Raw genomic sequence first — 27,544 nt, 5'->3', positions numbered from 1 at the left:
TTTCTTAGTGGAAAGTTAGATTGTGAAGAGGCCCAGACAATACTGGAGTTGCATGATGATTCTTAGGATTGCTTTGAAAGGAAGATGGAGCTGTAATTGTGGGGAGAAAAAAAAGCAGTGAGGCCAAGAATGTCTGTACCAAAAATTTTATTATGTGCTTGCTACTGCTGTGTAGCTTTGAAGCCTGACACCTGCTTAATCTGGTGTGGAATCAGTAATTTTACTTCTGCTTGCAGATTGCTCAGATTGATATGCTGAAGGCTGCAGGTCTGCAACCCGATGGTATTTTGGGCCACTCGGTGGGAGAACTAGCTTGTGGCTATGCAGATAACTCCTTAAGTCGTGAAGAAGCCATTCTTGCCGCTTATTGGCGGGGACGATGTGTTAAAGAGGCCAAACTGCCACCTGGAGGAATGGCTGCTGTTGGTAGGTACACCCTTACCAAAAGAGTTATACAGGAATATGCATCTGATCTCTGTTGTATGCCATTGAGATAAAATTGGTCTCTGAAACTGTCATGTCTGTAAAATCTTGGCCACTGTTGCCTCTTGTTGGTTTTCTTCTGATGTAGAACAGGTTCTTTAATATTTAAGTGGATAAAATGTTAGTGATCACTGTCGTGGAATACATCAGGATTTTGGTAACCATGCAAAATTTTAAGTGTAAATGGAGGGATTTATTATCAGGTGACCAGTGACAGGCCTCATAAATAATACCTTGAAACAAGGCGAAAATGTAAAGCACTGAGTTTTTTGGCTCTTGATAGATATGTATCATACACACACAGATGTGTATATATATGGGGTTTTTTTTGTAATTTTGTTCAAAAAGAGACTTCTGATTGTCTGCAGGAGCAATGAGATGTGAAAACAGTAAGCCACTATGATGTAGTGGGTAGCTGACTAGTGGAATTTACTACGGCCTAATAGCACTTGGGAGTAAGCTTACTCCTGAACAAGCTTTACTTTGTGTTTGTGTAAGTCATATAGTTTTGCCCACTGTCAAGCAAAATTTTAGACCCAGCAGTTTTGCTTTGTAGTGTGACTTTATGGTGACTTATATGTTTAAAAGTAAAATTATTCTTGGTAGCACCGTTGTTCTTCTGTTTCTTACTGGATGCAGTGGTCAATTAAAACCTGAAACACTTCAGAGAAAAGTTGTTGCAGGTATAATGCAGTCTATTGGATTAGAACACTTGTTATGATCCTAGACTTCTTAATTTAGGTAATGCTGCAAGGGACAACCTACCTAATTTAGCTTTTTTCCCCCTTGAGATTAAATAAATGACACTCTTATCATAGAACTTGGAAAGCTGCATATAGTATGTTTTTGATAATCTCATGTTTGAGTTCAAGTTCTTCCTGTGATTTATGTAATGTATGACCTGATGCTTCATATGTTAACCCGGCATGCCACTAGAGTTACTGATTTGTATAAATATTTTGTGTCTCTCAGCAATCCAAGCTAGAGCAGGGGAGAGCACATGGGCTTGGCTCCTAGAAACTAATGGCAACATGAGACTAAACAACCACTTCTGTAGCTTCTTTGAAAGTGCGGGGGTTACCCCTACCTCATTCATTAATGGGTTAGTGCAAAGATTTGGCTTTGTGTTCAGTTTAACTGTGATAAGTGTCATGGTAAAACTCTAGGGTAAATACTCTTAGCTTTTGCAGAATTGCTTTGGAGGGGAGAGAGGTAGATGTCAGTATCTCCCAGTTTTGCAAAGTGCTGAATTGAGCACAGTGACTGTGCAGTTAAGATTTCCTCCTCTTATGAGGCTCATAGCTAGAGACACTTTTGTTGTCCTGTGGTCTTCTTCTGCAGGTCTGACATGGGAGGAGTGTAAACAACGCTGTCCTCCAAATGTGGTACCAGCCTGTCACAACTCGGAGGACACTGTCACTGTTTCGGGGCCTCTGGTGAGCATGGAACTTATACAGTGTGTACTGGGATTATGAGTAGGACCTGCAAAGTTCAATTTTGAAGAAAGCATGAAACTTACTTAGAGATCAAGCTACTTGGAAAGGGGAGCTGGGTTGAAGTGGTGGAGTGGACATAGTATGTTGTATAAACTTACTCAAATAGTTTGTGAGAGCAAGTGATATTAGTGCCTCAGTAAGCTAGTAATAAAATCTGTTATATCCATGGGCATAGAGGATGATAAATTATAAGACTGAGAAGGGCAATTACCTCATCACTGCCGTGGTTCCCCTTAAATGGCAACTGATGAAGGGTATGGACAGACTACAGTGGCTTGTGCAAATGCCAAGTATTTTGTGAGCTTCTCTCTTAGTTCACTTATATTTCTCTTCTTAGGACTCTGTGAATGAGTTTGTAGCCAAACTGAAGAAAGATGGTGTGTTCGCAAAGGAGGTGCGCAGTGCTGGCGTCGCATTTCACTCCCATTACATGGCATCTATTGCACCAGCACTGTTGAATGCTCTCAGAAAGGTAGTATTGCCAAACCATGGCTTGGCATGGCTTATACTCTGACACCCTGATTGCCTATAGGTTATGTTGAGCTTAAGGGGACTCCTCTTTCAGAAGGAAGAGAAAATCTCTTGAAGAGCATGTAGACCTCTGTGAGATCTAATGTTTGGAATAACTTGGTCTGGAGCAGGAGGATGTCCTGAGCAATCAACCTGGGAGAAGTGACCTGCAAAAAGGAGGAACTGCTTGCTTTTGCCAATCCTCTTGTTCTCTATGTATGACTTGTAACTCTTTCCTCTTTCTCTGGTTTTTCTTTCTTGGCTGTCTGTAGGTTATTCCACACCCTAAACGTCGCTCAGCACGATGGATCAGTACATCTATCCCTGAATCTCAGTGGCAAGGTGATCTGGCTAGGAATTCCTCTGCTGAGTACCATGTGAACAACCTCGTGAATCCAGTGCTGTTCCACGAAGGTCTGAAGCATGTTCCAGAGAATGCCGTTGTAGTAGAGATTGCTCCACATGCTCTTTTACAGGTATCGTATTTGATTGTTTCAGTATGACACTATATTGATAGTATCATGATGTTACAAGGAGTTTGAGGGTCTGATAACTAGGAAAGACTACTTCAACCCCCCCTCCCCCCCCAGTTCTGAGAGCTTTTGCTTCCTTCAGTACTTCTGAGCTTCTCCCAGTTTCAATGCTTGTTTTTTTGTTTGTTTCTCTGTGCTTTTTTAGGGGGTGGTGTATGTTAATACTAAAAATAAAAAATCCCTAACACATTTCCACTTCTTCACCCAGACATTCACATTACTGCTGCTATTTGTTCCTATACACTTCAGATAACTGATAGCCAGGTTTCTAAACTGCATAATAAGTAAGGAAAGCATTTCATGGTTTGGATCTAATGGAGAGTGTGTGCAGAAATTACGGTGGAGTGAGACATGCAAAAACTTAACAGGCCTTGTCTATGAAAAACATCTTTTATCATCTGTACTCTGAATTTGGGTTGATGTTTTGTGTTAAAAGGTGGTGGATAGCAGTAGTGTTTTCCCCTCTTCTCTTAGATCAAGTAGTCTGAGGCCACAGGAGCTTACTTTCTTATTAAACTCCTTTCTCTAATGAGATCAGGTTATTAATTTCTCCCTGCCCTATAAAAATTGATTCTCATTGAATTAGCTCCATAGTAGAGAATGCAGAACATGAGGTGCATTGGGAAATACTTGCTCCTCAGGATCAGTGGTGTGGTCTTGTCTCTGTCCCTTAAGTCTCAAGGACTGGTCTTTTTCATTTGGTCAGTGGCATGCAAGAGGAGAAGTCTTAGGAAGAATGGTAGTTGCTCATGATCAAGATTAATAGTTACACAGCACTTCTGAGTTTCAATCTAGTGTATCTTTATTATATCATGTTAGTCTTATGCTTTGAAAGTGACTTGAAGGGAGAATCGGGAGTACAGTTTTTAAATTAGGCATATATTTTTGCAATAGAGATTTTATGCCTCATGTTGAAATCACTGAGCAATTTTGGACTCTAATGCAAGTGACTAAGACTTCATTGTCTGGGTTTAAGAGTATCCCAATTTTGTCTTCCATTCCTTTATTTTCTCATGTAAAGACCACAGGATCAAATTGAAGAGAAGATAAAAATTGGGTCAGGTGTTCAAGGCTGAGTTTTTTGGTCTAATAGCTTTTGCTTGAGAAATGCTGTAGGATACTTCAGACTATAAGGTGCTTCTCCTGACAAGGGATTGTGTGCAAGTGGGAGGCATGAGAAAGTGACTTAGCAGTTCTTCAAGTGCAGGTGTTGATTTCACTTCACAGTCTGCTTGGGAAAGGGATATTTGTGTTTTGGCAGAATTACATTAATATTCTGTAGGTTCTGCTTTATTAGATGTGCAACAGCTTGGGTTGCTGGAAGGGTACTCTTCTCTGTTAAAGTGGTGTATGTGCCAGCAGCTAGCGCAGAACTCTTGGCACAGATACATAAGTGTCTTGAGACCTATAGACAAAAATTCAGAGACAAAGTAGTAAGTGATGTCTTCTACCAGTGATTTATGGATTCTGCTTGACCAGGCTATCTTGAAGAGAACTTTGAAACCAACTTGCACCATTTTGCCTTTGATGAAGAAAGATCACAAAAATAATTTGGAGTTCTTCTTGACACAGATTGGAAAGATTCATTTAACTGGGTAAGGAGACTAGGGGAGGAGGGTGAGTGGAATAACAGAAGGGAATTAGGTCTCTTCTCTAATATGCGTGTCTTCACATGGATTCAAACACTCCTTCAAGAAGCTTTGAAATAAATGGGATGTACATTTGTGCCTTACATACTTAGCATGCTCACTTGTGAAATGTTCCTGTGGGTTAGAGACTGCTTGGGCAAGGAAGGTGCCTTCTAATGAGAAGTGCCATTTAAAGGCCTAGGAACCTGGCACTAGCTTCTGGAAATAAATTTTGCATCTTATAGACTGTTAATTACAAATTTGGCTGCAGTAAGTGTTCATGGTACATCTCAGACATGGAGTCTGAGACTAATTACTGTCTGACTTCTTAAGTATTATAACATATGATTTTTTTCCCATCCCTTCCCCCACTGTCTTGATTCTTTTTGTCTTTTTAGGATAAATGTTCTTGGAAATAACTTGTTCCCTGCTGTAGAATACCCTGTCCCTGTGGGAACACCCCTTATTTCTCCATTCATCAAATGGGACCACAGTCAGGACTGGGATGTTCCAAAAGCTGAAGACTTTCCATCAGGTTCCAAAGGCTCTGCATCTGCTTCAGTCTACAATATTGGTGTGTTGCTTGTTTCGGGCTTACTATTTGTTTGTCACTTTCCTGCTTTACCTGTGTGTTTCGTTTTGTAAAACTAAGAAAAGAACACTCAAAACAGCATCCTGGAAGCCATCTTCTGAAGCTTAGATATTTGGTCTGGATTGACAAAAACCTGTATCTGTTTCTGAAATGGGAGGAGAGAACATGAACAAGCCAGGAACCTCTGTTGCTTTAGACTAAGAGTAATTCTAAGAGCTGCATATTGTCAGGCAGGATAGTTGGAGAAACTAGAGCCTCTTGTAGATATTGAGGAGAAAAAACCTCTCTATTACAGTATTTTTATTCTTTTTATTCTACTCTTTTTTCTTTGACAGATGTGAGCCCTGACTCTCCTGACCACTACTTGATTGGTCACTGCATTGACGGCAGAGTTTTGTACCCCGCAACTGGGTACCTCGTGCTGGCTTGGCGAACACTGGCACGGTCTCTTGGTGTGGCCATGGAGGAAATGGCTGTTATGTTTGAAGATGTCACAATTCATCAGGCAACTATCATTCCCAAAAAGGGTGAGTGAGGAGTGCTGGTATAACTGCATGATGGTGTAGTGAAGATGGAAGGAGTGGGAGGAAAGGAATGCATGGGAAAAGTGAGGAGTCCCTCTCCTGAGGGACTAAAGAGGAGTGCAGCATGACTGAGCAAAGGAATGGATTCATACAGTCAAGTAGTATGCATTATGGTCATTTTTATTATGTGCTGTAAGCAGTAAGTCTAGAGATAGTGAAAGAAAAAGTTCTGCTTCAGGATGGTAGAAATAAATGAGCTCACAGTCCTGTCTTCCTCAATATTTCTTGCAGGATCAGTACAGCTGGAAGTAAGACTCATGCCTGCTTCCCGCTGCTTTGAGGTGTCAGGAAATGGGAATCTGGCTGTGAGTGGTAAGTGAAAGAAGTGTAAGTGTATATATATGATCTTAGTAAATCCATTATTTATAAACAATGATAATGATCATTATTCTTGTTACTGTGCCCTTCAGGGAAGATTTCACTCCTAGAAAACACTGCTCAGAAGAATTTCCATAACCAGCCAGATGGCTTTCAGACTCAAGTAGACAGGAGCTCAAAACCCAGGCTCTTGAAAGAAGACATTTATCAAGAGCTGCATCTGCGTGGATATAATTATGGACCAACATTCCAGGGTGTTCTAGAATGCAACAGTGAAGGTGAATTTCCTTTCAAAAGAAGCACAATGAGCCTGGGTATCGTAATGATGACTGTTTGATCTTTTAATTCCATATGTATTAACAGTTCACTTGACTGTGTCTTGTGAGGTAATTATACTTTGTATGATAAGAGAGAACAACCAAGAGCATTGGGAAAGCTGTTCTTGCAAATGTAGAACTGTGTGGTGGAGTTTACAGGGGAAGCTGGGTACATACACTAAACTTGGCATTTAATAAGCAGTGATATTCTATCATCTGATGAATGATGAAATAGTGAGGCTTTCTCTTCCTCTTCTGCAGCAACTGCAGGAAAGGTTCTGTGGAATGGGAACTGGGTGACCTTCCTTGACACTCTCCTACATATGCTGATCTTACCTGAGAGTGGCCGCAGTCTGCGTTTACCCACAAGGATTCGCTCGGTCTGTATTGATCCAGTGCTGCATCACGAGCAGGTGTGCCAATACCAGGACAATATAGAAGGTAATGTCTCTCATGCTTGAACTTCTGCTAATTGCTTTGACTACTGGGTGAATGTGTGAATCTGAAGTAGTAGGATGGACATCTATGGGGGGGTCCTCTTAGTCTCCAAGTTATTCTGCAACTCTGTAACCTCTGTATGAAAGAGCCTGACACAGCACTGTTCATCAGATCACCTTAAGCAAAATATTTTTTTGTTTTCCGACTTAAATTTCTTTCCTGACTTTCAGCTTTTGAAGTTGTTGTGGACCACTGTGTTGATAGCCTTAAAGCAGGAGGTGTTCAGATCATTGGTCTTCATGCTACTGTGGCACCACGACGACAACAGGAACAGAGACCTCCCACCCTGGAAAAATTCTGCTTTGTGCCCTACACAGAGACTAGCTGTTTGTCTTCAAGTGCCCATCTTCATGCCTATCTGGAGCACTGCAAAGGTAGAGTGGGATTAGTTTCTTGTTATACTAGGAGAATCTTCTAGCCCGAGAGAAGTGTTTTGAGAGAAGCTGTTCATACTCCTTCAGAACATCCAAGATACTAAATGTTGATCTCTGTAGAAGACTTCAGCAAGGGTTCTCTGTACAATTGCTGGAAGCTAAAAGCTAATTCTGCCTGAGATCTCTAGAATGTGGGAAAGAGTAAAAAGTCGTGAAGAAGGACATCTTTCCTTCTATAACAGTCAGATGTGGTGTGAGATGGCACAACCCCTTCTGCAAGCAGAGACACAAATCATCTTTGAGTAGAAATTCAACTTACTTGCTTTAGACACTGACAGGAGAGTTTACTTAAGTGAGTTTTTAACCTTTTGGTTAAAAGGTTTGTTTTTCCCTGTGAACTGCTTAGATAGGCAAGGTTCCCATTTGTTCCTTGTTACCATTTGTTTGTGGGCACATATCCAAACAGGGAAAATTATTTAGTGAGGCACACATCAAAGCAATTGTTTGCCACCAGAATAGAATAGGAGCAGCTCAGTTTGTTTTGAGACTGGTAGCTAAATACAATGTTTTTTGATGAGGTGATATCTACTAAACTAATCACCTTAAGTGCCTTTTCATCAAAGAGAAAAAAGTTCATTTTTTTTAAATTTTTACTCTAGTGGTGAATTTTGCTTCATCTTGAGAAAGTAATTTTTTTCATTCTGTGTTGGTGTAGTGTCTTCATGCTCATTCTTAGATTTGGCAATAGACTTCAAAAATTTCACTTTCTTTTTTTCTCCTTCGTTTTCCCCTGCAGCATCCAAATACTTCCCCCAGAGGGTATTTTTTCTAGGCTGTGGTGGGAATATTTTATTTTGAAATCCAGTTCCTGACCTCAGTCATGATTAACTATTTCCCATCAGTTTATAAAGCAAAAAGGCATTTTAGTATTTTTATATCTGCAGAAACTTAAAATTTTCCTCCACAGCTCCCTAACTCAATCAGAGGTTTTCCGCTAGTTGCCTTCTTTCAGTCAGTCTTACTGCAGGTAATTGTGGGGGTTTAGTTTGTTTTGCTACAAAGCCTACTTATTTGGGGCAACTAGTGCACAATACATGATCATGTGAATATGAGAGGCTGCACTGTATCTGTGTGGGGTGGACCAATGATATAGCATGCTGTAATATATGGTGCTGATCAGCTGGTGTAGCAAATGGAGGCAAAGAGGAAAAGAATTCTTGGAAAATCTTGACTCTTCCTTTAATTTCCCCTTCTATTCTATAGGTCTGATAAAGAACTTACAGTCGAAGGTGGCAGTGCATGGGGTCAAATTAGTCATCCCTGGACTAGAAACTGCAGTGGCTGCTACGGGGTCCTCATCCACACAGAAGGGCCTTCAGCATATCCTTGCTGAGATCTGCCATCTGGAACTGAATGGAAACCTCCATTCTGAGCTGCAACAAGTTGTGATTCGAGAAAAAATGCACTTTCAAAACGACCCTCTTCTCAGTGGATTGCTGGATTCTGCAGAGTTGAGGACTTGCCTGGATGTAGCATTGGAGAACATGATCAGTCATAGGATAAAGATAGTAGAGGTTAGTTGGAAGCCTGGGATGGGAGTGTAGCTAGTGTTTCTAGGCCTTCCAGTAACCTGATTACATACTACTGTTCTGGTTATTATTCTGGATATCACTCATGTTTTGATTTGGTTTCTGCTTTTCCTTCTTTTTCTCACAGGCTAATGCAGGAGGTGGACAACTCTTCTCTCGTGTGAAAAGTATTCTGAATGTTCAGCCCCTGTTGCAGGTTGACTACATTGCCACTGACTGCATCCTGGAAAACCTTTCAGCTATTGAAACAGAGCTACAAGATGCTGGTGTTGTCTCTAGCCAGTGGGATCCATCTAGCCTTCCCTCTGGAAAGCTGACCGATGCTGACCTGGTGGTATACAACTGTTCAACAAGTGTTTTAGTGAATACCACTGAAATACTCTCTAATTTGGCAGCTGCTGTGAAAGAAGGAGGGTTTGTTTTGCTACATACTCTTCTTAAGGGAGAAACTCTTGGAGAAATTGTCAGTTTCCTTACAAGCCCAGATCTGCAGCAGAAACACAGCTTCCTAAGTGAGGTAAGCCTCTTGGAAGGACAGATACTTTCACCGTGGATAGTCTGAAGCTGTTGCTTGCAGATGCCCTGATGACAAATGTATAGTAGGCATTGCTTGCATGCTTTTCCATTGAAGACTTCTGCAGAAATAGCTAATAAACACCTCTTAAGAAGAGAGGACTTGCAAATTACTGTATATGAGGTTGAAAGAGTAAACTGTAGGTTCAATCAGGAAAGCCTTTCTTAATGCAGTGGAAATTATTAATTGTCTTTTATACATCTGTCTAATCTGTATGAAAACACTGGCCAGGACAATTCCTTTATTATTAAAATCATGTTGCTGAGGGGGGTACAGTTTTATCAGTGTAGGGTCCTTAAATGCTTTGGTATCAGAATATCTCTCTTACTTTTGATACTGCTGCTTGGAGTTGGATTTTACAAGCTAGTTAATTTCTTCTAACAATAAGGTGCTCCCAGAAGGAAGGCTTTTCTCTTGTATTTTTCTTTTCTTCCTTTCCTGTTCCCTACATTATCTGATCCCATAATGAGATACAGTAAAATAAGCCCTGAGAAGTTGGAGGAGGGAGAAAAGAGTGTCAGCATTATATCTTCAAATCAGTATATCATGCAGATAAACTAATGCCAAAGCTGGCACAAGAGGAGGAGAGTGAAAGACAAGGGTAAGGGTGGAAACTGGGACATCATCTTCTCTTGACAGCTGTTAGACAAAGCAGTAATGGAAGAATGCACCTCTGCAGAACTTACCTATTTTTCCTGTTGTGAGGGGATGCAGCCTCTCAGCTCTCTTTTAGAATAAGAAGAGAGTAGCACTTCCAAGAGTTTAGGTTTTGTTTATAATTCTGGAGTGGGGTTGTTTGATTTTGAATTTTGCAACTACATGGATTCTAGCCCTTCACTTCCTGCAGACATTTTTTCAAGGGGACTTGAGAAGAAAGATTAAGTTCTTTTCATCTTTCCTGGTGAACAGGGGGATAAAGAAGAAGGTATTGAGATGCTACTGGCACTAATAACAAAAACCATAGATCTGTCATTAGTATCAGTAGCCTAGTATTTGCAAATTTCTGGGAGAAGATGCATATCCATTGAATGCACCTTCTCTGAAGTAAATTATACAAGCCAGGCAAGACTGTGCAGAACTTGCATAGTTCTCAAAGTTTTCTCGATACAGACACTGTCCCTGGTCCTTGATACAAGGGATCACGCTGTAAAACATTCTGCTGGTCTGTGCCTGGCATATGAAAAGCAAATGGATGCTTTTCTGAGAGCCTGCAAGCATTTTTATTTCATTCAGATAGCAATCCTTACATGTTTCTGGATATGCCATACATGCATTTTCATTATTTTATTTTTCTAAAATGCCTTTTCAGTGTAACTTAGATATATGGATGCTTCTCCCCATGTCTGTGCAAACAGGGCTTATGTGACATAGGGTACATTCAAGTACACTATGGAATTTGGTAGCATGGTCATGGCTCAGGTTTTTTGCACACCTGCTAATGTGCTAAGACTGGTTCCCTAACCAGGACTTTGAGATACTTGTACTCCCACTTTTGGAAGATCCTTTAGGGAAGAAGGAGTAGTCTAGATGTGGATAAAACACTGTTATGTTAATCAAACATGTATTTGTACTGAGACAATACAAAGCAAGTTTTCAAGAAAAATTGATTTTGCTGTTAATTTGTTGCTTTGCATGATTTGACAGGCACAGTGGGAGAACTTATTCAGCAAAGCTTCATTGAATCTTGTTGCCATGAAGAAGTCATTCTTTGGCTCAGTTATTTTCCTGTGCCGTCGGCAAGTTCCTGTCAAAACACCTATTTTCCTGCCAGTAGATGAGACGAACTATAAGTGGGTGGAGTCCTTAAAGGTGAGAGTTCTTGTGTCCTAGGTATCTGAATTTCCAAATCATTATATTTTCTAAATGAGATATTTAATAGTGTTGAAAGAAGAATGTGTGTGTTCGGTTGGTTTCTTTTAATAAAATAGAAGTTACTAATCTCTGCCAAGGATATGAGGGCTATTTTCTTTGTAGTTCCTAATAAAACAGTTTGGGATTTGTCCTGTAGGAGATCTTGGCTGACCCATCAGAGAAGCCTGTGTGGTTGACTGCCACCAGTTGTGCAAACTCAGGAATTTTGGGAATGGTGAACTGCCTTCGCCTTGAGGCAGAAGGCCACCGAATCAGGTACGTAAGCATGCCCTTGAGTCACGTTTGGGAGATGAGCTATTTGTGTTAGCTTCTTTTCAAACCTATGGCAAAACAAACAAAATGACAACTCTTGTCTTCAGGTGTGTGTTCATTTCCAACTTGAACCCTTCATCTGCTATCCCACCCACGAGTCTTTCTTCCCTGGAGATGCAGAAGATTGTTCAGAAGGACCTGGTGATGAATGTGTATCGTGATGGAAAGTGGGGCTCCTTCAGGCATCTTCTGTTGCAGCAAGGTACAGTCTTTGAGAGCTGAGGATCACTTGCAAGGCCTTGAATCTGAATAAACTTTGAATAGAAGATGAGTAGCTATTGTTCCTACAGTGACCTATTATTATTTTTAATGAACAATTTAGAATTCTTCTGTTTCAGCTCAAAGTGAACAGTAGCACACTGGTGCCAGGAGGAGGGATAGGCTATTTAGGGCATCAGTAGTATTGCAAAGGAAGAAAGGGCTCTCTGGATAGCAAATGGGAGGAGGAGGTAGAAATTGCAAAAGGAATTTACTCATTTTGGAAAGCATGTACCTTTGTTAATATGCGTAAGTTCTTACTGTTCCTACTTCTACAGCACAACCTCAGGAGATGACAGAATATGCCTATGTAAATGTGCTAACTCGTGGAGATCTCTCATCTCTTCGCTGGATTGTCTCCCCACTTCGACACTTCCACACAACTGATCCCAGTGTTTTACTCTGCAAAGTCTATTATGCATCTCTCAACTTCCGGGACATTATGCTGGCCACAGGGAAGCTTTCTCCAGATGCTATCCCTGGTGAGTTAAAGTTACACTAGAAGGATATGTATTGTTGTTCTAGAATTAACCTCTTGATTGTTTGTTATGCACTGGCTAAATTGTATGCCACAAAGCATTCTTTTGAAAAGGAAATACAGCCCTGCTGCATGGCTGTGCACCAAAAAGTTCCCAAGTTCTATGTCCAATTTACAGTTCAATTTTTTAAAATATGGCACAATTAACAAACCATGCTCTGAGAAATGTTGCTTGCCATATTGCACAGATACCCAGTGTGAAATAAAACAAGTTTGATGGAGGTTCCAGACATGGGTGTGGTAAATACCAGGGTGAGAATGCTGAAGTTTCATGCTACCATGCTGTTGGACATGCTTGAATTTCAGAGAGAAAAAATGCACAATGAAGTAATTGCCTGTTTACAAAATGGAGGTGGTATTATCTTCATAGTGAGTTAAGAATTAATGTAATGTGTATGAAATGGTTTTAAAATATGCATTTAAATAGAGGGGATAGAACATGTAAAAATTTTGTGATTTGAGTAAGGCTGGATTTCCCTTTGTGACTGAACCACTTGGCATAATGGAAGTTGCCCCTGTGCATGGCAGAAGGTTGTAAGTAGATGATCTTTAAGGTCTCTTCCAACACAAACCATTCTATGATTCTATGACTGACATAACTGTCTGCCTAAAACATGAATTATCAAAAAGTCATATTTTTGCAGTGATCATCTTTCTAGTTTATGTATCATTCTTTTTCTGAGGGACAGAATTGCCTCTGAAACAAGATGTTTTAATGAAATTTCTCAGATGAAAACTGGAAAATAAAGCAATATCATCAAGGATAAATGCTTCTGGTTTAATGAGACCAGGTCCTTCTCTGCTGCTCTTGCAGTGAGTCATTAACTATGAGAATTTATGAACTGTGTAAAGAAGAGACAAATCCCAGAGATTTAGACTTTCAGGGAGTGCTGCTGTAGTAAAGGAATTTTAGAGGAGTTTTTTGTTTTGTTTTGTTTTGATAAAAGGTGTTAATGTTCTTTCAGGTAACTGGGCTTTGCAGCAATGCATGCTGGGCATGGAGTTCTCAGGACGGGACCTGACTGGAAGAAGAGTGATGGGATTGCTGCCAGCAAAGGGGCTGGCCACAGTGGTAGACTGTGAAAAAAGGTTTCTGTGGGAGGTGCCTGAAAACTGGTAGGTCAGCTTCTGTTTTCTGGTTAAGATTTGCCTTCCTGCCTGAGGCTGATGACACCTGAGTGCTGCACAATGGCTAGATTCCCCTCTGGCAAATGTTAACAGGGCTATAGTGTCTCAAGCAACTGTAAGATTTTGGATTAGATTCACTGCAGGAGTTCTGCAGTAGTTTTTGTACAATGGCTTGCACAAGGTTCTTAACTTTTTCTGGGCTCTTAACTTCATGTGTCTCAGTATACACGGGGATATCAGTGCTGGTTATGTTACTAGTTAGTTACTGAAATACTTTTACAAAATAATGAAACCTGGCTGTGTTTGGCAGCTGTGGTAGTCTGCTGTATGATTGACACTTTCTTATCTATCTTATCTTACACATTATTTCTTACCTATCTCAGCAATGGAACTTTCCTGTTGCAGAAAGGCAAATTTCATCAGGAAAATCTAGTAGTCTTTCCCAAGGCTAAAGATACCTCTTCCGTTTTGCTCCTTAGGACTCTAGAAGAAGCAGCTTCAGTGCCTGTGGTTTATGCCACTGCTTATTATGCTTTGGTGGTTCGAGGTGGTATGAAGAAGGGTGAGAGTGTCCTTATTCACTCTGGCTCAGGAGGTGTGGGCCAAGCAGCCATTGCCATTGCCCTGAGCATGGGCTGCCGTGTCTTTGCTACTGTAGGTGAGTACTGAGGGCCCAGAGTCATGGGGAGAAAAGAGATTCTAGCTCTTTATAGAATAGAGGAAGCATGTGTGTGTACACATATATAAGTATATATACCTTTTTAGGTATGTACTTATTCCTCTACAGTGTGATCTGCTGTAGCTTTGATCTAATTTCCAGGCTGAGAGCTGGTTACATAGTTAATACAGCTATTGATACTGTGCTTGAAAATTCCACAGCACAGTCAAATTTATCTGTCTCTGTACACTATATAATCAAAAGACTAGAAGAAGATCATGGCTTGCTCATTTTACATTTAGTAATATGAATCCAAATGCCTGTCCATTTATAGGCTCTCATCTGTTTCTGGTCCTTGCTCTATCTCATAAATGAGCAGTAGCAACCAGATAGCCTTTGTCCTAAAGTCTGACGTCTTGGGAGACTGAAAGCTTGGAGATGGGTTCTCAGACTTGCAGTCCTTGGAGGAAAGATGTGCAGTGGCAAATGGGCTGTTTCATCATAAAAATTAAATTAGTGACATCGTTCAACCTGTATTTTACTTCCAGGTTCCACTGAGAAGCGTAAGTATCTCCAAGCAAGATTCCCACAGCTAGATGCTAATAGCTTTTCCAGCTCCAGAGATACTACCTTTGAACAACATATACTTCGAGTTACCAATGGAAAAGGTGAAGTTCAAGAAATATTTTTCCTTTTTTTGTCATCTAAGCCACATTATCAGTTGTGCATTCTAAAGACAATATGAGTCACTAGAAGATAGGGTTAGGCTTTCAGAAGAGTTAAGTAGATGTTTCTCCTTTCATTGCAGGTGTCAACCTTGTGTTAAATTCCTTGGCAGAAGAGAAGCTCCAAGCCAGTTTGCGTTGTCTTGCTAGACATGGGCGCTTCTTGGAAATAGGCAAATTTGATCTATCTAACAACAGTCAGCTTGGTAAGATGGGGCATTGGGAAGCACCTCTCATTGGGTTTTAGCTGCGGCCCAGCACCCCCAGGTGTCCTTTTCTGCAGGACAGCTCTCCAGCCTCCCCAGAATTTATACTTTTGTCTGGTGTTACTGGGGCTCAGGTGTGCAGTTGACATTTGTTAAATTTTGTATCAGCTGTGGTTGCCCAGTGTTCCAGTCTATCTAGACCCCTCTGCAAGGCCCCTTGTTGCTCAAGGCAATCAACAGCATCTGCCAGTTTTGAAGGCATAGGACAAGATAACCCTGATTTTTCTTGAATGGGAAAAAAATTTTGAATGTTGTAAGGTGACGTGTCAGTGAAAAATTACAGCTGTGTTCTCCTGTTGTAGAATGATTGCATATAGTGTTGACAGCCTGCTTCCTTATTCTAATTAAATTTCAAAAGATCCTATCATATTGGAAAACCTTGCTATGAGGAAGTGTCTCCTGTGGAGATAGACATGATGTATGCAGGATTCTAGCTCCCCTGTAACTCAGCTGTCACAAGAGAAAAAAAATCTCCTTTTTAATATCAGACTGACCATGATACAGATTGTCCTCTCAACACACAATTTTTTGGAGTGGCATTTCTGTGAAACTGGTCTGCTTGTAAGAGAAGAACGTAATGTTATTTATTGGAGAATATATGTAAGAATGAGTTTGGAAAATGTAGAATTCAAGCATCGGACTGCTTTACTCCTGTAACCTGCCCAGAAATGTTTCTGGAGCAGAGGGTAGGCTTCATTTTGAAATGTCAGTAGCATCAGGTCATAACCAAGTTGCTTTTTCTAGGAATGTCTCTCTTCCTCAAGAATGTGGCATTTCATGGGATCCTACTAGATTCAATATTTGATGAGGGAAACCAAGAGTGGGAAGTAGTATCAGAGCTGTTGAAGAAAGGCATAAGAGACGGTGTAGTAAAGCCCCTGAGGAGTACAGTCTTCAACAAAGAAGAGGTAGAAGCTGCCTTCAGATTCATGGCACAAGGAAAACATATTGGCAAAGTTATCATTAAGGTAATGTGATAATGATTTTGATTCTCTGATGCCTCTGGCCATTCTCTGGTGACTCTTGGATATTTTGATCCATTTTGAGTTGAAGTTCTATGAGTAGGGTAGCACAAGATCAGTTTCTACTGCTGACACTGTCAAAATTGTAACTGTCAAGTCTGGCACTGACTCTACAAGGTTCATTCCCATTGACTGGAGGAGCATGGAAAGATAAGAGATGCATTATGTATCTGATTATCTAATTGTAACTACTTTTTCTTTTTGTGTGTGTGTCTGTGTTGTTTCTGGGTCTTGGTTGGGTTTTTTTTGTGCGGGAAGGTCCAAGAAGAGGAAAAGGAGTATCTTTTAAGAAAGTCTGAACCAGTTAAAATCTCTGCAATCTCCCGAACCTCCTGTCCACCTACGAAGTCCTACATCATCACAGGGGGCCTAGGAGGATTTGGGCTGGAGTTGGCACAGTGGCTAGTTGAGAGAGGAGCACAGAAAATTATACTGACATCTCGTTCTGGCATACGAACTGGTAAGCAAAAATTGTAAGGAAACAGGGAATATGACTGTCTTTCAACAGACTTCAGTTTGTAGTTTCTCTCCATTTTCAAGTGTCCTGTTGCTGACTAATAATGTCTTGATCTCTTTTCTTTTCTGTATTATCTCACTTCAAGCTGTTGTCTCCTTTATTGTAAAGGAGGAACTATCTTTTAGCTTGACCTTTTTTCCAACTACTACTTTCCCCCTTTTATGCTTCCTATTTCTATCAACCCATTTTCTCTCTTATACAGGGTTTATTCTGTTGCCTTTCTTTTACCTTTATGCCCTCTGCAGTGTCTGGGTACCTCACTGACCTGCCCACTGTCTGTAGCATGTTGGATCACATGGAAGGGCCTAAAAACTCCTTGTTAAAGATACTTTGTTCCTCAAGTTACATGTGTGGATGCTCACTCTTGCTCCTTAGATAGCTCATCTGTAAAGATGGACCTTACTACCTGATAGCATCCATAAACACTTTTACTCAGATTAAAGGCATTAGTTAGATTACAGTGGCAGAATTGAGATTTATCAGTGCTGGTCTTTGGTATTTCCTCATAAATTCACTCATAATTCAACTTCTCTCTGTCTCTCCAGGTTTCTTCTTTCTTTTGGCAAGTTCACAATCACACCACTTGTGTGTACAAACACGTAGATCAAATACTACTTATGAAGTTCTGGCTGTGATACTATAATCTGTTGCTTTGCTCTAATCTAGCCAATTTTCCCAATCTCAGTACCCAAATTTTTGTTAATTTCTCTTCATAGTTGTATTTTTCTTTCCTTCCTTCCCCCCACCACCACCTCAGGCCTTAGGTTCTCCCAATGCTGTTCACCACTTTATCTATGTAGAATTTCTGAAATTCAAATTATTTCTAGCTGCTGTTCAAATTTTGTCTAATTTTTATCTCATAGTTGAATCGGGAATTATTTAGCTATTCAGTCCCTATCTAGTCAGAAAAGCATAAAGGAGCAGTTTTACCAAAGCCTTATAGTTGGGATTCTTCATCCCAGGCACTGTCCACCTTTACTTTTTCTAGGCTACCAGGCTAAACGCGTTAAAGAGTGGAAGGCACTGGGAGTCAAAGTGCTGGTATCTACCAGTGATATTGGAACACTAGAAGGAGCACAGCAATTGATAGAAGAAGCTTTGCAGCTTGGACCAGTTGGAGGCATCTTTAATTTGGCTGTGGTAAGTGACAGAAATGCTCAGGACTTGTTTGTAAGAGGCAACATCCATTCATGTGACTAAAGAAAGTCAGGCTTCATACAATTTTAGTTAAGTTCTCTGTGTTTCAAAGGACACTATGCTTTGGTCTTACCTGGTGACTAAAGGCTTATGGGTCTGTTCCCTTGACCTGAGAAGCAGCAGTATTTGGCCAGCAAGTTCAGTTCTGTGGTAAGACAAATATTGCCCTAGCCTCCTGTGGACAAGAAAAATCCCATGCAGAACTTGCCTGAATTTCTGCAGTGTCAATACAGAAAAAATACTGAAAAAAGCAGATTTGGCAAAAGCCATGTTGTCAATATTTTGGGATATTCCAGATATGTCTGTACTGCAAAGTTACAAAAATACATTGTGTAGTGATATCCTCTCATATATCAAGCCATGTGGCATATTTAAACAGAGAAAATGGAGGTACTGAAATTACACTTCCTTTTTTAATCCCTCTTCCCACTCCCCATAGGTCCTTAGAGATGGCATGATTGAAAATCAGACCCCAGAATTATTCTGGGAGGTCAACAAGCCCAAGTATTCAGGCACCCTTCATTTGGATTGGTAAGTGTCTGTAGAAGGGACAAATAAGAACTGTTTTTAAAGTCAAGGAACTGATCAAGCTTAGTTGTTTTAGTCTTGCACTAGCCTTTGACAATAATACACTAGACAGGTTTTTCTGATGGAGTTTCTCCTGCTCTCTTCCAAGGGTGACTCGTAAGAAGTGTCCAGACCTGGACTATTTTGTTGTATTCTCCTCTGTAAGCTGTGGAAGAGGAAATGCTGGGCAAAGTAATTACGGCTTTGCCAATTCTACCATGGAGCGTATCTGTGAGCAGCGACATCATGATGGACTCCCAGGTGAGATGACTTCACTCATTGCACAGTATAAACTATCTTGCCAAACATCCAGATGAGGACTGGCTCAACAGAAACCTGTGCACTTATCTGGAGTGATAAAGTTATGTTGAAGGCTGTTTTAGGCTCCTAGATGTTACTCTGCATCATTAACGTGTGATTGAATACTCCACAGTACAAAGGAAATGCATGCCTTAGCATAGCTCATTATTTAAGTCCCTTTTTTATTAACTCGCTCCTGTTCCTGCCATGTGCTTTAGTTAGCTGCTTAGTATGTTTTTCTAATTTCTTCTCCAGGCTTGGCAATCCAGTGGGGAGCCATTGGTGATGTGGGTATCTTGATGAAGACAATGGGAAACAAAGACATTGTGGTGGGGGGAACGCTTCCCCAGCAAATGAGCTCATGCCTGGAGGTGCTCGATGTTTTCCTGAATCAACCTCATCCTGTCATGTCCAGTTTTGTCCTAGCAGAGAAGGTCTCAGTGAAAGCTGAAGGAGGTAGTCAGCGGGATCTTGTAGAAGCTGTTGCTCACATCCTGGGTAAGTGCTTTCACTGGTTGGTGCCTACTGTCTCATTACTTTCGGAAAGTAGTGGTGCTGCTGTAGGTCCTCTGTCCAGCATCTCTTCTGTGGTCTTCATCTCCTGTGGTGTGGCAATGTTGCTGTTGTGAGACTGTTTGCTTTTTTTTTTCCCTTTACACTGCTCCTTCTCTCAGATAAGGACTACTTCTTTCATGGATTTTTCTGTTACTGTGTTTACATAGATACGTGTATATACTCCAGAGACTTGGGTTTAGAGTGAACTGGTACCTTTCTCCAAATGGAGAATCAACAAGAACAGCCCCCAAGAGCAAAATTCTTGGACAGTACATAAGACAGCAAATACATAACCAACTTTCTGAGTACTGTTCCAGCTTTCAAACATTCACCTTGGTGTGTCCCCATGCCACAAAAAGTAGCTTTTCTCTACTTATTGTTTAACTGGTATTTTATTCACTTACCTGCTGTGTCTCTTATCCCATGTGAAGATCTAGTTACCATAACTTAGCTATGCATTACAAGTGCCATGTCCTTCTGTTTGTCTTGGATCTGCTTCCTTTTACCATTGTGTCTCTTATTTTTATGTTGTTACTCAATAATCACTGTTAACTCTGTCTACCATGTCCCACTTCAGTTGTCTCTATTGCAGACAAAACAGTCTCGTGATCCTTTGTTTTCTACCAAAAAAGGTACTGATGAATGAAAGACAGTCTCCTGAGTGTTACTTAAGGAGTTGTGTGCAACTCACTGACAGCAAATCTGATCTCTCAGAGCACATGCAGCTTTTAGAAGCAATAGGAAAGGGTCTGGGAAGCCACACCAGCTATTTCTATAGTTTGGAAGAAGAGAGTATGAGATCAACAAAGGGAGGAGCTAGTAATGAAGCCTAATAGTGTGAAGGTGGCAACATGGGGCTGCACAAGTTGGAGGAGGGGACAAACAGCAGGTGTTATTATGAGAGGCCTTCTATGGGTAAGGAAACGGTGAGAGATTGAACAGTGTGAATTTCGAAAGGGAAAAAGAAAATTAAACCTAAACGTATCACCCCCTCCTCCAGTGTCATAGGCATCAAGTGTTGCAGTCAACCATCACTGACACTGATAACTTTTATCTCACTGTAGCTGAGGATTAGATGTATTAGGTCTAGGACTGCAGTATCAATTAGAGCCTCCAGTGTGTGGAATCTGTCTAGCTGACTGACTGTTCTGTATTTGGTCTAGTGCTGATGTGAAAATATTCACAGCTCTTTAGTTGGGACTGATATATTCCCTGTCATAAATCTGTGCATATTTAATATGTTCGCTAAATACTAGATCCCATATGACACGGTGGGGGTTATAGAAGAGGTGGCTTATGAAAGATTAGATGATCCTGAAGCTCTACAGCTGCAGTTTGAGATTGTAGGAGATACAACAAGTGGAGAAGGCTGCTAGAGAGGCCTAGAGCTGAAAAGAAATTGGCCTTTTCCTAGTATGCTCTTTTGTTCTCAGGGGTCCGTGATGTGAGTAGTCTGAATGCTGAGAGTTCCTTGGCTGACTTGGGCTTGGATTCCTTGATGGGTGTGGAGGTGCGCCAGACACTGGAGAGAGACTATGACATCGTTATGACCATGAGAGAAATTCGACTCCTTACAATCAACAAACTGCGTGAACTTTCTTCCAAGTCCAGGACAGCAGAGGGTAAAGTGTCTGGATTAGGGTTGCTACCAGTCACCTGAGTCCAAATAATTAAGCTTCCAATTCCTTGCTTTCATTTTTGGTGACATAAACGTCTATCAGAAAATGAAATAAAGTTATAATTAAATAGCTTTTAAGTGACAGACATGTCACAGAAGTGTATTGACCACTAGGACAGGCCCATAATTTCGGGGGGCAGGGTGTACAAGAAAGGTAAGTGTGAAAGTTGCTTTCTTGCTTGGCTAGCAGCTGCATGCATGAGTACTCTTATGTGTGTGATGCAATTTGAGACCTTTTACTTGTCTGGGGAATAAACAATGTAATGTCATGGTCACAGGAAGCTAAAAGCATATGCAGTTGCTGCAGAGCAACTGACAGATCTCTGAGTATATGACCTGATGATGTAGTGAGGCAGCAGGCTAATCTAGGGCAGCCCTAGTCCTGAGGTTGTCCTTCAGCAGTATGGCTACATGACCGAGACTGACTCTGAAGCTAATTGGGTTTGTATGGTGTGTTTCCTTCAAAGAGCTGAAGTCATCCCCACTGATGAAGACAGGCCCAGGCGAACCTCCAAAACTAGATTTGAACAACTTACTGGTGAACCCAGAAGCACCAACAATCACTCGTCTCAATGATGTTCAGAGCATGGAGCGCCCTCTTTTCCTTGTTCACCCCATTGAAGGATCCATTGCAGTTTTCCACACTCTGGCCTCCAGACTTCACATGCCCTGCTATGGGCTCCAGTGCACAAAAGGTATCTTGGTTCTTCAGCATCTTGAATTTGCAAACATAACATTCTGAACTGTAGTTGCTTTTAGAGAGGACTTTGTTTCTAGACTATTAAAGTTGGAGGAACAAATATCAGGCCTATTAGTCTGCAGAGGTTCATGTCAAAAATCCTCAGTGTCAAGAGGAATAATAGATGAAATTGAAGAGTTTATGTAGACAAAAGTCAAAGCATCCTGTTCAACCTGTCCTTGGAAAGCACAATATTACTATTACTTGTCCTAAATGCAAGTTGTTAACGATAATTTAGTAATTTACCTGCAAAGTAAATTGGATGCTTCCAACAGGATTGTTTCTGAAACATAAAATATGAAAGCATGAAAACATAATTTGTCTCTGCAAGTGTCTTTTCACCAGTCTTTCTAACTCATTTCCATGTTCTAGCTGCTCCTTTGGACAGCATCCAAAGCCTGGCAGCCTATTACATTGATTGCATGAAGCAGATACAGCCTGAAGGACCTTACCGCATTGCTGGATACTCTTTTGGTGCCTGTGTAGCCTTTGAAATGTGTTCCCAGCTGCAAGCACAACAAAATGCTTCCCATGCACTCAACAGTTTATTCCTTTTTGATGGGTCTCATTCCTTTGTGGCAGCATATACCCAGGTAAGGGGCACAAAAAGGATCTTCTTTCTGGGGACCATCTTCTCTCATCAGGGCTTATTTTTTCTCAAAGCTTACTATTCTAGATATGAGTAATTTGAAAAGCTGGCATGGGCATGATTTTGGAAGTCAGCTGTAGACATTGGATGCTTAGAGATGGCTGAAGGGTAGAAGAACATGAGAGGTGGTCTTCATTAAATGGAAAGAGTTCAGGCACAAAGGTTACTCTTGCTATGGTAAATCATAATATTAGTATGTCTTCTGGAACATCCTGGTGTCTGCAAGTCAAGATTGTCTTGTAGTGGTGCAAGGAAACCTTGCTTAACACTTCGCTTCTATTTTCATTGTACTTCAGAGAATATTAGGCTCTTGGCAAGCCATCTCTGGATTTGCTTTCTAATCTGTCCTGAAGGGATTTCCCCCTTTCCTTTTTTCCCCAGTTCACACCTTTGGTTCTATAATTGTTTTTATCTGACTTTTAACATCAGGCACATACATTCCTCTCAAGTTCACATTGTATTCTTCTCTCTTCCAGAGCTACAGAGCCAAACTGACCCAAGGAAATGAGGCTGCACTGGAGACTGAAGCATTGTGTGCCTTTGTTCAGCAATTTACAGGCACTGAATACAATAAGGTAGTTTCTTATTTTCCATATGTCTTCATATTGCACAAGAGGGTGTATTTTTTTTTTTTTTTGTTTAATGGAGATTGATTCTCAGCTGTTGAAACTAATGTGAAAAAAAAATGTTAATATTTCCAGCTGCTGGAGGTTCTTCTGCCCCTGAAAAATCTGGAGGCTCGTGTGAATGCTGCAGTAGACCTAATAACTGGGATTCATACAAACATCAATCGTGAAGCACTCAGCTTTGCTGCTACTTCATTTTACCATAAGCTGAAGGCTGCTGACAAGTATATACCAGACTCCAAGTATCATGGGAACGTGACACTGATGCGGGCAAAGTCGCACAATGAATACGAGGAAGGTCTGGGTAGAGACTATAAACTCTCAGAGGTCAGTCATGGGCCCACTGATGACTGTTGAATTTCTTCTGATATTTGGGCAAGCCAAAGAAAAGCATGGGAGAAATCATCATGAGAAAAAAAAGATAAAACCAACCTTAAAGAAATTATTGTTCTGCAGCTCCTGTGCTCTAACAAGACTTAGAAGTCTCCAAAAGCAAATGAGTTTATTTGTTCCAGGCATTTTCTGTGGGTAGTGAGGGTGAGAAAGTCTTGCCTGTATAGAGGATGTTTTTTCTATAGCTCATTATTGCAGCTCTCTAGAATGACTTTGGATAATAAGGATGTTAAAAGAGAGCAGTCTCTTTTCACCGTAGACCCTGAAGTTAGTTCATGGAATGAGGGCAGCCTTCTGAAGAGCAAGTGTCAGTTTTCTGACAATAAAGGCAGCTTTTTCTCAGTTACCTTTTTTTCACTTAGAAGCTAGTAGTTAGAAGTGGGTTTCTTGTGGGCTAAAAAAAGTAGGGGTTTTGCCTGTAGTCCAGATAAGGTCACTGTTCTTTAGCCCCTGCTCACATACAAGGATTAAGTTGGTGCAAATATCAGGGAAAAGGAAGTGATTGTCAGAATTCCCTTCCTGGTTCTGGCATCTCCTATCCTTTCAGATGTCTAACTTAGTCATTAAAGTTACATAATGACCTTAAAGGAAGATTTCTGGTGGTGGGAGAAGGATGGTGAGGAGCAGGGGTGTTTATTTGGTTTACTTAAAGGCTTGGAAGTAGCTACTTTATCATTCATTCATTCTTTGATATTGCAAGTAAATTATTCTTCCGGTACTAGGTTGCTTAACTTTCTGCCCAGGTTATATTTGAGTGGATCACCTGTCAGGCTGTCAAACTGTTGTGCTTGAAAACACTGGTTCGGAACAGTGCCCCACAGCTGATCTGTGAAAATGTGTCAGAATAAAACCAGTGCTATTTGTAACTGAGTTCAATAGAGACAGTGGTCTAAATTATGAGTAACTTAGACTAACAAACCCAAAGTGGCTAGGTGACCAGCTGGTTGTCAATTATGAATGAAAAATTTTTCTTTCTCATACTTACACAGGTATGCGATGGGAAAGTATCTGTCCACGTTATTGAAGGAGACCACCGCACTTTGCTGGAGGGAGATGGTGTTGAATCAATTATTGGGATCATCCACAGCTCACTGGCAGAGCCACGTGTCAGTGTCAGAGAGGGTTAACTTCTACTCCCTCACTGTCAATGATGAAGAAAATGCCAACAACATTCCTAGTTATGACAGGCCCCAAGGAACTCTTCCTGTTCAACATCTCATCTGCTCTGCTGCCAGAACTGGGAAGTCCAGCTGGACTCAATTGGTCTTTTTCTGTCTCTTTCTTGCTTATCTTCTCCTTTTCCAACACTTATGGGTTCTGTCTCCTTCCTTTCCTATGGCTGTTTTTCCCCCTAGTCTCCCTGTCCACATTAACTGTAGTGCTGTGACTCCATCACTGTGCACTGCAGTGAAGGTTCCCCACAGATGGTTGCTTCCTACACCCTTGGCAGTATAAAAAAACAAATTTAGGAGTAGATTTCTTGTGCTTTATATTGTTTTTGTCTTAACAGTATTCCAAAGGGTATGTGATAGCACTTGTTGACCAAGCCTAGTGAACAGGGAGAGGAGAGGAGCTGCAGGTGATTTTGGAGATACTTTTTATCTGTGAAGAATCTGTCTGCAGTTTAGGTCAGAAAGATAATTCCATTGAGGGTTTTGTAACTATATTTTTTAATTTGCTATATTCTAAGTATTTATTGTGTCAAACCAGAGACTTCTTACTTGGTTTTAATTTATCGTGGGTTATAGGAGCAGAGAAAAACCCTTTTTGGAGGGGAAGGTTTATTCTATAAGGAACAGTTGCCCATCTTTGAAATAATCTAATTTCTTGTTGGTTTGTTGTATGGTTGTTTTTTGTTTTTTTTTTTCTCCCACTGCCCTGCCCTTTTCAGAAAGGAATAGGTAAAAGGAAGGATTCTTGCCATCATGTACTCTTCAGGAGAGAGAGGGGCCTGGGGGATAGGGTGGATGGTTTGACAGATGCTGTTGTATTAACAGCCATAACTTGGGCATGATAAAAATAGGTAAAGCTGTCCCAGGCAGGTACTTTGTTTATATTTGTGCAAGGTTCTGTGGCCCGCTTTATCAGAACCTTAGTAAAGCATTAAGATTATTGCTTTACCTTATTCCCTCTCACCTTCAGTCTTGCCACCCAATGAAAAATTTGGAATGGGGAGGGCAGGGAATAGAATTTCTTAACAATAACTGAACAAATGCTCCCACCCCTGGTCTCCCATAATCAAAGCTCAGGCAAACATACAAGTATCTACCCAAAGCCCGTATATATTTTATTTAGCACAGGGCTTAAGCCTTGTATTAATTTTCCTTTCAGTAATGAGACTGGAAATCCCACATAAGTTAGCTAAGTAATCAGTTTGATGGTCTGATTTTAAAATACAGTAGTACCTTTTTAAAGGAAATTTGCATAAAATGGAATTGAATCATTTCTTGCCTTTGCTATGCTGGATCTGTCCTTTCTGAAATCAGTAAATCCTTGTTACACTTATGATACAGAGGAGACCTGGGTAGCAACAAAGCACCAAATAGGAGGAGCTATTATGCTTCTCCAAACTGCTGTAAAACCCCGGTTCTCTCCAGCCCCCAGTGAAGTGTTCTGGTGGTACAGGAGCATTCCAGTGACAGGAACAGATGGCTCTTCACTGCAGGTTCTGACCTAGTGTCTTTTGCTTATACTACCCTCTGTTGATAGTGGCTGGGTTAACTGATTTTAGTTTTATAAAGTATTTCTTTTGTGAAATTGAAATAAAACAACATAATGTCAGCTTAAACCATTTTTAAATGTCTTGTTTTTTCTTTTTTTTTCCTTTTAATTAATACTTTTTGGTCTGAAGAGTGTCTTTTTGGCTTTTCTGGTATTAAACAGAAGTCATCACTGGTTGGGTTTTAAATTATTTTCTACCATCATTTCTTAACCCATGTTTCATCTGGAGTCTCTCACTTCCTGGTAAAAAGCAAAATGCTGTTAACATATCTGATTTGTAGTCTGTAGAAATAATAATAATAATAGTAGTAGTAATAATGAAAATAATAACGAAGGCTCAGTATTCTGAAGCATAGCTTCTTAGATATAACAAATTTACAGCCATAATATTGAAGTGGGAACTTTTAGGTGGGCTTTTATTTGGAGTATTGGACAAGCCATTAATACTCCTGCCTCCGTTTTCCCATCTCTAAAATGGGAGAATAGCATCTACCTCAGGGCCTCTCTGAGTAAGGTTAGGCAATGAGTATAAATGCTCTGAAGTTTTAGGTATGATGTGGAAGTGTTAGACAGTAAGGAGGAAAGCGTGTGCTGTGTGAGGGATAGTGCATACTGACACTGGAGTGACTGTGTAAGCTGTGTGCATACACCATGGGGCTTCATCACATCTACTGCACACTGTCCCTGCACCTACTGGCATTGGGTACTACATAAAACAAATGGGGACTAATTGGTTTGGTTTAACTACTGGCAGTTGTAGTAAGCCTGAAAAAAGGGGGGAAAGAATCCTACTCGTGTTGGTTATATTTCAAACTGGAAGGAATAAGAAAGGATTAAATGTAAAGCAAACAGGTACAATAGTGCTGTGGTAATGTGTGTAATATCTGAATGGACTGTTTGGAAGGAGCAAGGACTAATGCTGTCCCATCTGTTGAAGCAGGAGTTTGCTGAGTTCCCTGTATAAACAAAGCTGTATGGTTCCATCTAAGCAGAGCTTGAAAATACTGTTTTAGTCATAGAAATTGCTGAAGAATAACTTACAGCTTATGTACTGTTAATGCTCTTGTGATTGTTATTTGAAAAGCAGAAGGTTGTTACATTTAGGGCTTTTGTCCCCCATAATTATCTGATTATGAGCTGCTGCCATGTAACCCATTATTATAACTGGCTGCTGAACGCAGTGTGCCAAAAATAAAAACATTATTAGTGCTGGTATTGCTTATTTCTCAGTAGCCCATTAGATTAGACATGAATATCAGAAGGCAAAATCCAATATTGCACTTTATTCTTGTGAGAAGACAAGGACAGAAGTGAAGTCCCTCACACA

At 40.6% G+C, this 27,544-nt stretch overlaps 1 protein-coding gene across 1 annotated transcript in view; it reads left to right on the top strand.

The window, feature by feature from the left end:
• Positions 1 to 26,287, top strand: part of FASN (fatty acid synthase) — a 41,674-nt gene extending 15,387 nt beyond the window's left edge. The window contains exons 11-43 of the mRNA XM_021534061.3: positions 237 to 426; positions 1,825 to 1,919; positions 2,317 to 2,451; positions 2,762 to 2,965; positions 4,502 to 4,617; positions 5,049 to 5,224; positions 5,578 to 5,769; positions 6,058 to 6,138; positions 6,237 to 6,422; positions 6,723 to 6,902; positions 7,130 to 7,333; positions 8,597 to 8,907; positions 9,050 to 9,439; positions 11,141 to 11,305; positions 11,505 to 11,623; positions 11,728 to 11,882; positions 12,217 to 12,420; positions 13,442 to 13,592; positions 14,084 to 14,262; positions 14,811 to 14,930; positions 15,071 to 15,193; positions 15,998 to 16,221; positions 16,534 to 16,735; positions 17,781 to 17,932; positions 18,429 to 18,520; positions 18,666 to 18,817; positions 19,112 to 19,354; positions 20,845 to 21,033; positions 21,557 to 21,784; positions 22,201 to 22,421; positions 22,954 to 23,052; positions 23,179 to 23,430; positions 24,486 to 26,287. Of these exons, the coding sequence (XP_021389736.1) occupies positions 237 to 426; positions 1,825 to 1,919; positions 2,317 to 2,451; positions 2,762 to 2,965; positions 4,502 to 4,617; positions 5,049 to 5,224; positions 5,578 to 5,769; positions 6,058 to 6,138; positions 6,237 to 6,422; positions 6,723 to 6,902; positions 7,130 to 7,333; positions 8,597 to 8,907; positions 9,050 to 9,439; positions 11,141 to 11,305; positions 11,505 to 11,623; positions 11,728 to 11,882; positions 12,217 to 12,420; positions 13,442 to 13,592; positions 14,084 to 14,262; positions 14,811 to 14,930; positions 15,071 to 15,193; positions 15,998 to 16,221; positions 16,534 to 16,735; positions 17,781 to 17,932; positions 18,429 to 18,520; positions 18,666 to 18,817; positions 19,112 to 19,354; positions 20,845 to 21,033; positions 21,557 to 21,784; positions 22,201 to 22,421; positions 22,954 to 23,052; positions 23,179 to 23,430; positions 24,486 to 24,623 (5,868 nt within the window). The 3' untranslated portion in view covers positions 24,624 to 26,287. The remainder of the gene's footprint in view (positions 1 to 236; positions 427 to 1,824; positions 1,920 to 2,316; positions 2,452 to 2,761; positions 2,966 to 4,501; positions 4,618 to 5,048; positions 5,225 to 5,577; positions 5,770 to 6,057; positions 6,139 to 6,236; positions 6,423 to 6,722; positions 6,903 to 7,129; positions 7,334 to 8,596; positions 8,908 to 9,049; positions 9,440 to 11,140; positions 11,306 to 11,504; positions 11,624 to 11,727; positions 11,883 to 12,216; positions 12,421 to 13,441; positions 13,593 to 14,083; positions 14,263 to 14,810; positions 14,931 to 15,070; positions 15,194 to 15,997; positions 16,222 to 16,533; positions 16,736 to 17,780; positions 17,933 to 18,428; positions 18,521 to 18,665; positions 18,818 to 19,111; positions 19,355 to 20,844; positions 21,034 to 21,556; positions 21,785 to 22,200; positions 22,422 to 22,953; positions 23,053 to 23,178; positions 23,431 to 24,485) is intronic.
• The last annotated feature ends 1,257 nt before the right edge of the window (positions 26,288 to 27,544 follow it).

Source organism: Lonchura striata, chromosome 19 (genome assembly GCF_046129695.1).
Source record: "Lonchura striata isolate bLonStr1 chromosome 19, bLonStr1.mat, whole genome shotgun sequence".
Lineage (NCBI taxonomy): Eukaryota > Metazoa > Chordata > Aves > Passeriformes > Estrildidae > Lonchura > Lonchura striata.
The sequence above is the reverse complement of the archived record's forward strand: the minus strand, read 5'-3'. Positions and strand labels throughout refer to the sequence as shown.